The sequence below is a fragment of the Corvus brachyrhynchos genome, unplaced genomic scaffold (assembly GCF_000691975.1).
Source record: "Corvus brachyrhynchos isolate BGI_N302 unplaced genomic scaffold, ASM69197v1 scaffold616, whole genome shotgun sequence".
In the NCBI taxonomy this organism is placed as follows: domain Eukaryota; kingdom Metazoa; phylum Chordata; class Aves; order Passeriformes; family Corvidae; genus Corvus; species Corvus brachyrhynchos.
In genome coordinates this window covers 472,236-485,460 of record NW_008238831.1, presented here as the reverse complement: position 1 = coordinate 485,460, position 13,225 = coordinate 472,236, and the positions used below count along the sequence as shown (strand labels likewise).

The following is a 13,225-nucleotide window of genomic DNA, read 5'->3' as shown; positions in this document are numbered from 1 at the left end:
TTCCTGTGGCCAACTTTTCTTTAGCTGTCAAAGCAGCACAAGAAATGAGTAGCAATATAATCTGCTGGGAAACCTCTTAGTAATTTTACAAAACTACTCATGAAAATCCTCCTCAGTGCCAAAATGGTGTCGTTTGCCTCTTCATGCCTGATCAGGGGGTTGCTCTAAGTGTTGGTTGCGTGGATGACTTAACAGTAACGCACTGCTTTGGCTGGTGACTGATTTGCAGAACTTTTTCTTTTGCTAGAAACAAATAATCGTGGATCCCTCGACGTTCAGCGAGGAGCGGTTCCGGCCGTCCCTGGAGGAGCGGCTGGAGAGCATCATCAGCGGGGCGGCGCTCATGGCCGACTCGTCCTGCACGCGCGACGACCGCCGCGAGCGCATCGTGGCCGAGTGCAACGCCGTGCGCCAGGCCCTGCAGGACCTGCTCTCCGAGTACATGGGCAACGTGAGTAGCCCTGCTCTGCTTGCTCGCTTCGGGGGGTATAACCCCGTGTCCTCAGCTAAAATAGGGAGTTGGAGCCGCATCCCTCAAAGCTGATTTGTTCTGTCCCAAGGAATTTGAACAGTAAGAAGCGTGCCTGAAAGGTTTGTCATGAGATGGGATGAAACCTACTTAAATCATCAATGATACTTACCTTAAAATTCATCTCCAGTCTTCCAAACAAGTGTTATTATCATAAAGTATTAACCCTTTGGCACTGCTTTTATTTTATAACTGTTAATACTGCTTTGTAGAGAAATTCAAACATCAGTTTACAAAAAGTAACTGGGCCTATGCAAAAAGTTCTACTTCACTTCTGTTGACTCTTGGAACCTTTAACTGTGTCATCTTTGTGGCTGAAAGCATAAATTGTCAGAATCAAGCTGATTATTGTTGCTATTCAGCTTGAGTAGAAGTGATGTAGGAAGTTAACTATGTAGTAAAAAATCCTGAGAGCAGTTTGGTCTAAATATTGGGCTCAGAGCAGTTCTTTTCCAGTGTTTAGGCACTGAATGTGCCCACAGTGTTTGAAGCCTGAGAGTGTTTCTGCAGTTGGAGTGTCATGTCATGCGGATGAGCTTCTGCATTTGAGGGCATCATGGTGCAATACTGGACTTCCTTCCCCTCCATTGCCCCTTTCCTCTTGTTCCAGTGGGTTTTAATCTGAAGAACTTGCTGTGTTGAGAGGTGAGATCAGGATATCATAAGATTATAGACTAGACTATGTATAATTGTTGAACTTCAGTACTGTTAAAGCAGATTTTGCAAGTAAGGTTGCAGAAATGGCAACAACTTAAGCAAACTATGTGGCCTGTAGCACTGAGGCAAGTAAAATTGTCTGAAGAAAGCTTAATGGGAGGAGGTGAAGTCTTATTTATGCTTTTGAATGTGTTTGAGGTGCAACTTAGTTCAGAGATAGCTTTTTTAGGCAGTAGCACTTATTTAGGAGCCTTGCTGCATTAGATACCTTACCTCCAAATCTTTTGGCCAGAGTGATTTCAACATAGAGTAAAACTGGTCCAAAGGCTGCCATGTGTGGGTTGGGGTGGTGGAATTCAGAGAACAGATGCAGTGTGTGGTAGAGAGAAAGGAAAACAAGGATTTCTGTTTACCAAAAGAAGGGCAAAGTAATTGAACAAAACTGAAAGGCAAGTGTGATGTAGCCTGCGGGCTGAGCTAGGTATTCATGCAGTCTGTCTTAATTGCTTGTGAAAGTCACTTGTGCTCAGCATTGACATTTTGTAGAACTCGAGACTGCAGCTGGGAAGCAAAGCACGGAGTTGTGCCACTCAGAACTCCTTTGAGCAGGGTGTTCTAGACGTCTATGAAGCATCAGCAATAATCCCTCAAATGTGCTGCTGGATTGGAGGGAGCCCTGTCAGCATGATTGCAAATGGAGCAGCCACCAAAGGGTAATTAAACATGTGCAAGAGGTAAATGCTCGGTCTTGCATGTAGGAGTTGGTGGCATTTGTCTCATTGAAAGTTGGTCAATAGCCCTGTGAGAGTGCAGAGCTTTGACTTCCTCTGACAGCAATGCCTGTCCTCCTCCTCAGCCATGTGCTTTTGTCTCTGATAGGCAAGTTAAAGTAATCATGCTGAGATGGAAAGAATGTATTCCCTCTGTTATCTCCTTTAACACATTGTGAAATTAGTGGAGCATACTGAATTTTTTAAAGTCACTGCTATGTTATGATTGTAGACAGTGTAGTTGGGGAAATGAGATTAGAAATTCAGTGAAATGGAGTGGAAAAAGCAATTGATAAATTATGGTGAAAATGTGGGATGGTGTGTAAAAATCCATACTGTAAACCCCTCTGTGATTAAGCTGAAGAGTGACTAATAGTTGGGAATCTAAACAGTGAAAATGGTTTGATACATCTGCAGGAAGAGTAGGGATGTGCTGACTTAGAGTAGTGGCAGAGGAAATGTCATTTCATGTATATGTATGATATACCCACAGCTCCTGGGATGCTTTCCTCCAGTCTCCCTTTGAAGGAGGAAGTGAATTGGGCATTAAATCTGTTAATTGCACAGCACTTGCAGTGCATCGTAAATCCTATCCAAGTGCTAGAGTAAGAGGTATTTATTGGCCAAGTGTAAAAATTCAGAGAAGATGGGATGAGGAATACACTGGAAGGGCTGAGGCACAGGGCTGTCTTGAGGCAGACTCCCTTTTAGCTTTAAATGCCATCTCTTCAGTGACTTCCTCTAGCTTTTGGGCTTGCTTTCTCATCTCTGGCAATAACAAGACCGTTTTCTAGACACTTTATAACTCAAAGTTTAGTGTTTTGGACCCAGAGTTTAACTGTTTCTCTGTGCCTGTCCTTGAGGGTCTGTAAGTCTGCAAGCATTGGCGGCTGTTGTTATGGAGTGTGGCAGAAGTTTTTAGCTGAATAACAGTTTTTGGCAATAAACTGAATTGTGGGATCTCTTGACCCCCCACTGCATCTGCTGGCACGGTGATGAATCCTGTGATTATGCCCTTAAAAGAAGGGATAGATTTGCTTGTTCAGTAGTTTGTTACAGAAGTTTGAATCCCCTTTTTCTTAGATTGGTGGGTGTATTATTTCCTTTTTCATCTAGCATGACTTCTCTTGCCATTTTCAAGAGCAGTCCAGCTTGGTCAGACTAAATCTTGTACATCAAGGCCAGCATCCTGTCAGACAGTGGTGAGTGGATCCTGCAAGCAGAAGGACAGGAACAAGGGAGCTGTGTAGTTTTACTTACCTGAGTATCCCCCCAGTCCCGAGCTGGCATTGCTGACTGTGTTGAATGACTCTTGGCAGACTTTTCCCCAGTGAATCTGTGGAGATCCTTTCTGAACCCTTATAAGCTTCCTTAGCAAGGAGTTTCCTGCTTAAATGGGTGCTTTGTGAAGAAGTATCTTTGTTTTGAAGCAGAACAACCTCATCATGCCTGTTCTGTTGGATGTTTCTCTCATCTCATTTAGAAAAAGCCCCTGAGCAGCAGCTCCTTGCCCATCCTTTCCTGTGCCACTGTTGTTTCAGAACCATATAATGAAGGAGGCTTTGGTCTAAGCTTCCCCAGAATGAAGTGTCCTAGTTTTATTAGATCTTGCCATAAGTGAGTTACTCACCACCTCCTCTCAGCTTTGGCTTTGCCCTCATGACCGAACAGCGTGGTGGCTTTGGACAGGGTTTGTAGAGGGAATGTCCCAGGGCCTGTGCATGCCTGCATCCCACAGCAGTTGGTCTCAGCTGATTTCAGCCCAGTCCTGAGGACTGGGTAGCATTTGGTGTGGTAGTGGCTGTTCCCTTGTGTAGATTCACGTGGAGAGTCCAGCTCAGGTGGCCCAGGAAGGCTTCAAGATGAGAATGCCAGTGTGTGAAGTGACAGCCCTGGGAGAGGAGTTTCAAAAGCGCAGTGCTCATGTGAGCCAAAATGCTGGGCGTGGTCATGTTCCCCCATCCCCTGCCGTGCCCTGCCTGTATGGTCTCTGAGCTTTAGGGACCAGAACTGCACGGGCTGTTCAGGGTTCCGGCAGTGGCACAGTTATCTTCTGGTTCTGTTCTGCAGTCCTGAGCTACCAATGCCTCACACTTGATGTGTTCTCTGACATCTCCTGAGCATGGAGGGGGCTCCAGGAGGAGCTACCCTCAGGATTCAGCTTCTGAGCCACAGTGGCAGGAGTCTGTTTCTGTGGATGTTACTTGACATGGGCTTTCATTACCTGTGTCCACCGAACTTCATTGGACACTTTGACCCAACCTCTTGGTTTATGAGCTACATTCTTTGAAATCCCAGCTGTTCATCCCTTAATTGTAGCATCTGATTCTCTAGCTTTTCCCCCTCCTCTTCCACTTCGCCAAGGGAGAGCTGTTTTCCATTATGGCTTTTGCTCACTTCTCACAATTCCAACAGAAAATAGTTTTCCTTTTTAAACTTTCATTGCAGATCCCTCCTGGATTGAAATGGCATGGATGCTTATTTGCATTTGGTTTTATTACTCGGAGTAAGCTTGAGTCCTGCTGCTGGTGCTGAATGGCAGGGCTAGAAGAAGGTGGCCTAAATTCATTACTGATTCTGAGAAGCTTTGTAAAAGCAGAGTAGTCCAAGGTCTTGTTTCTGGGATCAACTGCCTGGAATGCAGTAAATTGACCACGTGAGTTGTAGCTAAGTTTGTAATATAACTCACAGATGGCAAGACCCAGATCTTTGTATGATCTGTGGCAGTCAGGCTTTCTTGGTGTGTATTTTATTAATTAAATGACGAAATTTCAAAGCATATTGAGTTTAGTTGAACATCGATTCCAGACTTAGGCAGGGCAAGAGGGCAGAGCAAAGCATGGAACTGAATGATGCCAAGATTAATAGTGCAATCAATGAAGAAGTTAGTAAGAAATATAAGAAAATACAATGGAAACAGTCTTTTGTGTCTTAACTCCATGATCTTGTGTGGGTACATGTTGACATGTTGCAGTTTGCTCCAAATAAAAAGGATGAAGCTGTATATTTTTCGACACTACTACCAATTTATCCTGGTGTTGCCTTTGCACTGGCAGCTGGTGAGATTCCTCTCCCACTGTAGGTACAGCCAACATCTCTGCTTTTCCGTGCTGTGCTACTCAGCTCTGCCTCAAAGTTAACAGAACTCCCATGAAAACTACATGGATATCTAAACTACTGAAAGCAAATGCATTAAAAAATCCCCAGTGGGCCGACAGCTGAAATATTTCTGTGTTTGAGAAGCTGGTATGTAGAATGGAGAAGTAAGAAAGTGTGTCACTGACACAGGAATCCACAAACTCTGTCGTGACAGGTACATGCTCTGTGCTGTAACCCTCTGGGTGTCATTAGCACAGGGCTTGGGCAGCTTGCCTTGCTGTCAGCTCTGTGTTGCACATGGCAAACCCTGGAGATGGTGGCTTTGAGGCTGGGCTTTGAAGGGGTTTGGGGTTCGCAGGGTAGAAAGCACAGGCAGTGCCTGGAAATGCAACCAGCAGTTTCCAGCGTGCTCTGAACCTGCAGAAGACATCAGTTATCTGACTGACATGTAAGACTGGAAATAAAAGCTTCCTTAAGCTTTTGCCAGTCAATTTTTATTGCCTGGTGCAGGAGCCCTGAGGGATGGGGACAGTTGAGCTCCTTTCCATGAGCCAGCAGTGGTCGGAGGTGTCCAGCCCTGTTTAGTATGCACAGGGACGTGCAGAGAGCTCTCATTTTCAGTCTATTCTGTACCCCATCAATTTCTAATGCATACAGCTCCCCTTTCATGCACACACCAGTAACTCAGCCATGTACCAGCAGAAACATTGTCAGGAATTGTAGTTTGGCGAGTGCGGAATGCGGACCCGGAGCCCCATTGTGTACCACATGCTCTTGTACAATAAAATCCCTTGTTACTACATTTGGAAACGATAAATCATGTTACATAAAGTAGCCTGACAGGTCCCATTTCAATGGGAATTTTAATGCTTTTATATTAACATTCTGACTGTGTCCTTGACTGTCTGGATTGCATTAGAGGTGCTTGGCAGCAAATGGAGAAAAGCCATTGGGAGTTGGTTCAGAGCAGGCATTCCAGGCACATATCACTTCAGGATGGCTTTTTATTTTCCCTGGTTTCCATCTTCTCTTTGGCCTCAAGTGCTTGAGCACCACAGCAGTGTCTGTTTGGAGGTGGGGGGTGTGTTTCTTTTTGTGTTAGATTTTAACCTAACCTACGCTGGTGTGGCACAACTGGAAGGTGGGAGAGGTGGCTGAGCCCAGGCTGTGGCCCTGCACTGCCTCAGGGAACTCTTGCAGGCCAGCGTGGTTTGGATCTCAGGGTCTCCAGAGAAGGGCTCAGTACTGCTGGATTTGGACCTGGTGGACCCATAACTTGCGAAATGCTGGATTTGCACCCTTGTGTCTGTGTTCAGTGCAGTTAGGGGAATGTACTGCTCCAAACAAGTGCTGTTTCCTCAACCTTAATTGCACTATTTGCTTTTCTTTCCTAAGCTGCTTTGAGCATCTCTGATGCTTGGAAGTGATTGGGCAAGAAAGTGCCTAGCTTATCTATTCAATATCTGCTGGGAGAAATCATTTGTCTTCAGAACTACCAGCAAAGGATATTTCTACTCCTGACACAGTTGCAATTTACAGAATGTAGATGTGTTTTCATGATGAATTTGCCTATTAATGATGTTGATCCACAGCTTTGTATTCCCATCAAGGATCCAAGCTTGGAAAGGAACATGTGAATTTTCACATGACTGTAAAATTCATTTATAGCAAGTATCTATACACTGAAAGAGCTCTTGCACAGCCCTTTTAATGAAAGCATCTGTTTCTGTGGAAATAGATGTGAATTTAAATGGCACACTGATCGTGTTGATGATAAAGATGCTGATAAAAATTCTGCCTTGAGATAATCTACACTTTCTTTTTTAATATTGTTTGTCAGTTTAAGATGCCTGAATGCTGACGTGATGGATGTGGTTTGAAAGCCTGGATGGGTTTTCCTGTCATGGACTTTGCTGCTCAGTAGAGAGCTGTGCTGTTATGCTGGGCCCTAATTTCCATAGACATTATTGGTTTGACAAAGATGCTGCTTTTAAAAACAGAACATTTCTGAAGTGATAAGAGAATTTTAAGTTTAATGCTTACAGGCTGCCATAGAGTAAATATTTCAGCATCATTGGAGTGAAGCCAGATGAAGATGAGAACTTCACACTATGTCAGTCAGGCATTTTTGGGCTACAGAGTCAAGCTTCCAGGAGTTCACCCAACACCAGCCTGGTTTGGGACTTAGTGTGGGGTTTTCAGGAGATGTTCTGGCACCTTCTGTTTCTTAGGGAATAATACAAGGACTTACTGAATTTAAGAGAAGCCAGCTCAGGCAGTTTTGTAAGCCTCGTGATCTTTGGGTTTTGAAGCTCTTCAGTCTTCTCTGTCACCCCAGTGGTTTCCCTGAGCTCATCCCAGTGTTGATGTGGAATTGCTGGTTTAGAGACCCCAAACAACTCGGGGTGCCCAGCCCCAGAGGGGAGGGAGGGCAGCACACGTGGGCTTCAGCTCCGTGCCCTGGGTGGGGACACACGCCAGTGCAGCCAGACACTGCTGAGGCCGTTGATGCCAGGGGCACAACTTGCAAGTCCTGGATGCTTTTTCAGACCCAAGACAGTTTTTGTGCTGTGCAGATGCATTTCTTAAAGAAGCATCTGGCTGGCTTAGCGCCTCCTGAGAGAATCCAGCAAAGGCCAGCACTCACACCTCAGGTCTGGTTCCAGTACGAGCCTAGATGTCTATTGAAGTCTTAAATCACTGCTGCACTCCATCCACTGCCTTCAGCCTTTGCTTGTTTGGTGCAGAGCTGCCAGCGAGAACTCTCTTAAATTGAATAGATTTGACAGCAGCTGGGACTTGTTCTGAGCTGCCTTGTACAGCAGAACTCACCCTTGCAGCCTTTCCACGCTTTGCAGCATTTTTGTTACTGACTCCTAATGTATGTAAAAGAAGGAAGGTGGCTGCCCTCACTTACAGTGCTCACTGCAGCCAGCTGTGCAGCAGAGCTGAGCTCTGGTGCTGGCTCTGAGCAGGAATTGAGTCCTGTGGATACCTTGAGTGGCAGTGAGGGCTCCCATCCTACCGGGTCCCTCCTTTCCCCCCTCACCCCCTGGTTTTGTGTTGGTGAAACACCTGGGTTTTCCTTTCTTGTCAGGCATGTGTCCATCTCCAATGTTAACACATTCTAATCTTGTAATAATGTATTATAAATCTCGACCTTTCTTAATCTCATGTTGATCAAATAACATTTAAGATTGGTGCAGGGAAAACCTGCAGTAATAATGTGTACAGCCTTGTTTGTGATATGGATGTTGGCATTTTGCAATGTTTTACTTTTGGTGAGCTGTAAGTGGTTTTACATAAATACACTAATGCCGTTCATGGATTCTGCTTTAACATTGTGCTTCATGACTTAATTCATTTGAATTCTACTGTTTCGTAGGAAAATATTTGAACTTTATCTGCCTACATAAGATCAAATATGTAGTCACCCCTAATGCAGCTCCATTTGGTGATACTTGAATAATCTCTCAAAGTCAAAATGAAGGAGTATGGATGGAATGGAGCATGTAAGTTTGCACAGTGACTGCTGATCTGTGGATAAACAGTCTTTTAGCCTCCAGCAGGATCATGCTCTCAGTGGGCAGAAGTATTACACACACAACTGGGCTTTTCAATTCCTCTTGTTGGAGGAAAGGGATGATGGAATTATTAAAAAGATGGAGTACCACAGTTCTTGTATTGCAACAAAATATTTGCATCTCAAGTCCTCAACTTCTCCTTTTGCTTTTGCGTTGATCTAATACAAACTCTGGGTTAAGTTCCATCTGCAGGGTGGGATTCAGAAGATAATGAAGAGAGAGAATGGGAACAGTCACTGTCCATGTATACACGTGTCCCTGTGGCTGTCTTCTGCTACCACTTGTCTCCTCTTCAGTGCTCCCATGAGATGCAAAACCTTTTGTGCTCTTTCATTTTTTCCCTTTCCAATACCTCTTCATCTTTTTTACAGCTCCTGCTGCAAGCATTAGAGGTCTTGATGGAAACCTGGATATTCTCTTCTGGATGTGGTGTTTATTATCCAGACTCTGCTCTTGCTTAATCTGTTTTATCCTGTGTAAGAAAGCTGATGTTCTGTAATGCTCTTAATGTGTCCTGGAGCTTTAGACCTCCTTTGTCCCAGAAAGTCAACGGAATCAATACAGAATAATTAGCATTTGTGGCTTATCCAAATAGTGGCAGCCCTCTGGAATTTAAATAGAGCCAGAAGAGTGACTTAATCCTTCTCATGTCTGAGAAAAGGATGAGGCTTAAGCTGTATCTTGGAAAGCTGTTGAAATAGAGGAGAGAACTTTGGCTTCCTTCTGGCCTGCACAGGGACACATTCCTTTAGCAGGAGGGACGGGAGTTAGAGGGGAAACAGCAGAGCCAGCTTGTGTATGGCAAGGTTAAAAACCTGCTCAGGCTGTCTGAAAACACCCACTTCATGACTTTGGAGACTGGATACTCACAAATTATTCTTGCTGAACAGGCATTCTAGAAGAGTGGTTTCCTTACAATAACAGCAGCAAAGCCAGAGGCTGTCAGGCCAGGAGCTGCCTTGCAAAGGTGGGCTAAAAGGTGCATTCTTCTCGGCACCAGTTAAAAAAAGCATTGGCATTGGGCCACAAGAGGAAAACCAGGGCATGTTCAAAATTAGCAGTAGGCAGTGAAGAGACAAACCCAGATGGTTCTGAGCTGGCTTTCACAAATACCTGTGCCTTCCATAAATGGAGGGTGTTTTTCTTTATTGTGTGTGTCAGAGTGAACGCAAATATTGTGGGATGTGCAGCCACTCGTGGAGTATCGACTCCACTGCATTCCCATTAGCCTCCGCCTGTCAGAAACAAGGCTTTTGCCATTCGTTGGGTGCTCCACTGCTGCCATATGTGGCCAGAAAAAAAAATTGCTTCTCAGCTCCGAATCTCTTTGATATGCCCGAGGTGCTGTCAGCTGTGGTTTGCTGAATATGATAACGTGAATTGACGTTATCAGTTACTTTCTGAAACCTATGGAATGATCTGGGGAAATGAAGCCTGCTCGTTCTCTGGGGGGAAAAGGGCTCTGAAAACAGAAGGTTTTTGGTTTAGAATCGCTTCAACTTTGTAGGTGGGGTGGTCTTGAGAGTGAAGTATCTGTGGGGCACAGGAAGTGTTCGTGACATGGGAGTGTGTGGTGGAGTGACTGGACAGAGATGAGGAACATCTTGGGGATGCAGGTGGGTTGGTGTGGGTGCCATGACTGCTCCAGAGCATCCTTCTAGCTTGCCTTTCATCTGCTGGGGTTTAGGGAATTTATTTTGACCTCGTATTTAAAGGATGGATTCCTTCAAAAAAAACCAAAACTTTTTGTTGCCTTTGATTGAATTTTGGAGTAAGGTTCCCACCTACAAGTGTGGCAGACAGCTTTTTTTAATATGATGACAGATGAAGATTTAGCTATGAGGCTGCACACAGGGGCAGTTTGGGAGAGTTGGAACACTGACTATCCTAAACTATTCAAGACTTCAAATAATTTTGGTACTGTTAAATTTCTTTTCATGTTGTCTTCATATATTAATATAGTTGCATAGTTTTTCCCAAAATTAAAATACATACAGAGATCTTGAGGAATGCTGAAGATACTTCAGTATCTTCAGCAATTTCTTTGAGACACCAATCTCATTATGTGCTTGAGACTTTATTTATTTTGAGTTTATTTTCTTTTCTGATATTACCTGCAACATTGGTATATGACGCTCTAAAAAGCCCCTGTTTGCTGAACAGGAAGATAACCCTGGGACTTGTTTGTAGCTCACATATTTTTGTCCTGTATCTGGTGTTGGAAGTTGATGGATGTTTTTCCTTTCAGGCTTCCCAGCAGATGAATTGCAGCTGTGAATGTCAGTGGTGCTCAAGTCAGATCCCTCCATAAACATGCTGTCCCCATGTTTTTTAACCCGATACTGTGCACTGCTTTTAAGTATGCATTATTTTTATTCAAATCCTCTTGACTAAACCCCAGAATTAATGCAATTAATTCTGCTTGTGTAGAGGTTGAGCAACTGGCTACGTGGTACTGCCCAGGTGGCTCCTGCATCTGTGGCTTCAATGTCATTTCCCTCTTTTCAAAGGGTTTGTGTGCGTGTCCCCTCCTCACCACTCAGCTTCCTGGATTGTGTAGGGAGAAATGTGGGATGTGGGGCTCCTCTTCTCTACTGTGCCTTTGAACCTCTCCTTTGAGGAGTCTTTACTGAGTCATTTTGGGGGAAGAAGGTGACTTGAAGGCTCTGATGTCAAGTACAAAATAAGACTGCAGCCATATCACTTGATACTGTTCCCCTTAAATGCCAAATTGTGAATTTCCTTAGAGGCAGAATGAGTTTTTTGGGCATCTCTCCAGGAGTCAAAGAATCCCAATTCTAGAGGTCACTGGACTGAAAAAAGCCAAGAAAACGAGAAGTTAATGCAGAAATAACTGAAGAGGAAGAAGTTGAAAGCCCTTCTGCCTTGTACCTGAGCAGTTTGACCCCTTTGGAGCTAATGGCCTACAAGATGGGCATGTTCCTTCCTGCAGGACCTTTTCATTGAGGAAGGCAGGGTCTTCACCAGTCCATGGAGAAGTTGATGTTCTCGGGTGGGGAGGGTGGGTTTGCAGCTTTGGCTCTCTGGTAGCCACAGGTGAAGCTGCTGCCCAGGCTCACCTGAGTGGGTGGGCTGGGCTCCTGCTCCTCTCAGTGCTGTCAGTCACAGCTTTGCTCGCCCTGAGGGGCTGCTCCCATGTGTGCAGGTGCTCAGGGATCCGCTGTGGGAGCTGTGGAGTGAGGAGAGCCTGGCAGGACAGTGTGTGGAGAGAAAAGGTGGTGATCACACAAATCTTACTGTCCTGTACTGCCCCATATGCTCTCGTGAAGGCTTTTTCACAGACAGTGTAAAGCTGCCTTTTTGGTGGCAAATACTGAATTCTCCAAACTTCCTCTAAATTTTTATCCCCAGTCAGTTTTGTTGTGCTGCGGAAATCTATTTCCTCCGTGCCCCCAAGTTATGGGCATCCTCAGCTGGACTTGAGGAGCTCTTTTTGAAAGAGCAGGACTACACCAAGTACACAGGGAACTTGTATCCCCTGGGAGTATTCCTGGTGTTATTTCCAGTGGATTGATTATTTTATGCGTTTTGTAAACTTGCTCTATGACTTTGATAATATTACCCACTCCTGGAGCAGTGCCTGTGTGAAGGGAAGGGTGCTGCAGTGAAGTGTAGATTCAGTTACAGCTTATTTCTTGGTGTAAAACTGAATTTACCAGCTGGGTTTTTCAGATTACTGTCAGCTTAAGTACCTTCAATCTCCCGGGTTTTCTGTGCCAGTTTTCGCAGTTCTGTGTATTAATTCTGTTTGTTTTGAATAGCTGTTACTTTATCACCTATCTAATGCTATTTGAAATCATGTATCTAATGATCTCTTTAGAAGTAGAGGCTGATACAATAAAAATGTGAAACGTCTCAGCATCCCGTAGCACTCTGCTTTGTTTTCCTGGATGTTGAGGTGATGCCACCTTTCCCCTGCACCTCACATGTGCTGACTGTTCCTAAATGGCTTATTTGCTTTGACATTCATTTTCTTTTGAAGAAGGGCAGCCACTTCATATGTGTCAGGCTTGTGCTGGAATTTTAAATACTTTAATGCATTCTTATTATCTGCAAGGGTGGCTGGCTAATGAGTTAGCTTAGTAAATAATGGCTTGGTGGTGCCTTTGTGAGAAATGAAGGTATGCACACCACGTTTTAGTGCTTTTTAATCCCACATGTGCCTTGGTGAGTCACTGGCTCTGAGTAGATGGAGGGGATGTGGATGAGGTCGGCTTGGTCTGAGTGCACTCAGTGGGATCCCCCTCCTGGGCACCGAGGGCTGGCTGGTTCTGAGCCCTTTTGGCTTCTCAGGAACTTCACCTGACTCCACAGATGCTGAACCTGCAGAGCTGCCCCAGCCCTGGGGCCCAGCGCAGGAAGGGCCTGGAGCTGCTGCAGCCAGGCCAGAGGAGGCTCCAGGATGATCCGAGGGATGGAGCAGCTCTGCTGGGAGGAAAGGCTGCGAGAGCTGGCATTGTTGAGCCTGGAGAGGAGAAGCTTTGGGGTGACCTCACTGGGGCCTTGCAGGGCCTGAAGGAGCTACGGGAAACATGGAGAGAGACTGTGGAAAAGGGAATGGAGGG

At 45.1% G+C, this 13,225-nt stretch overlaps 1 protein-coding gene across 1 annotated transcript in view; it reads left to right on the top strand.

The window, feature by feature from the left end:
• Positions 1–13,225, top strand: part of CTNNA1 (catenin alpha 1) — a 105,529-nt gene that overhangs the window by 14,321 nt on the left and 77,983 nt on the right. Inside the window, exon 6 of the mRNA XM_008636745.2 lies at positions 248–451. Within this exon, the coding sequence (XP_008634967.1) occupies positions 248–451 (204 nt within the window). The remainder of the gene's footprint in view (positions 1–247; positions 452–13,225) is intronic.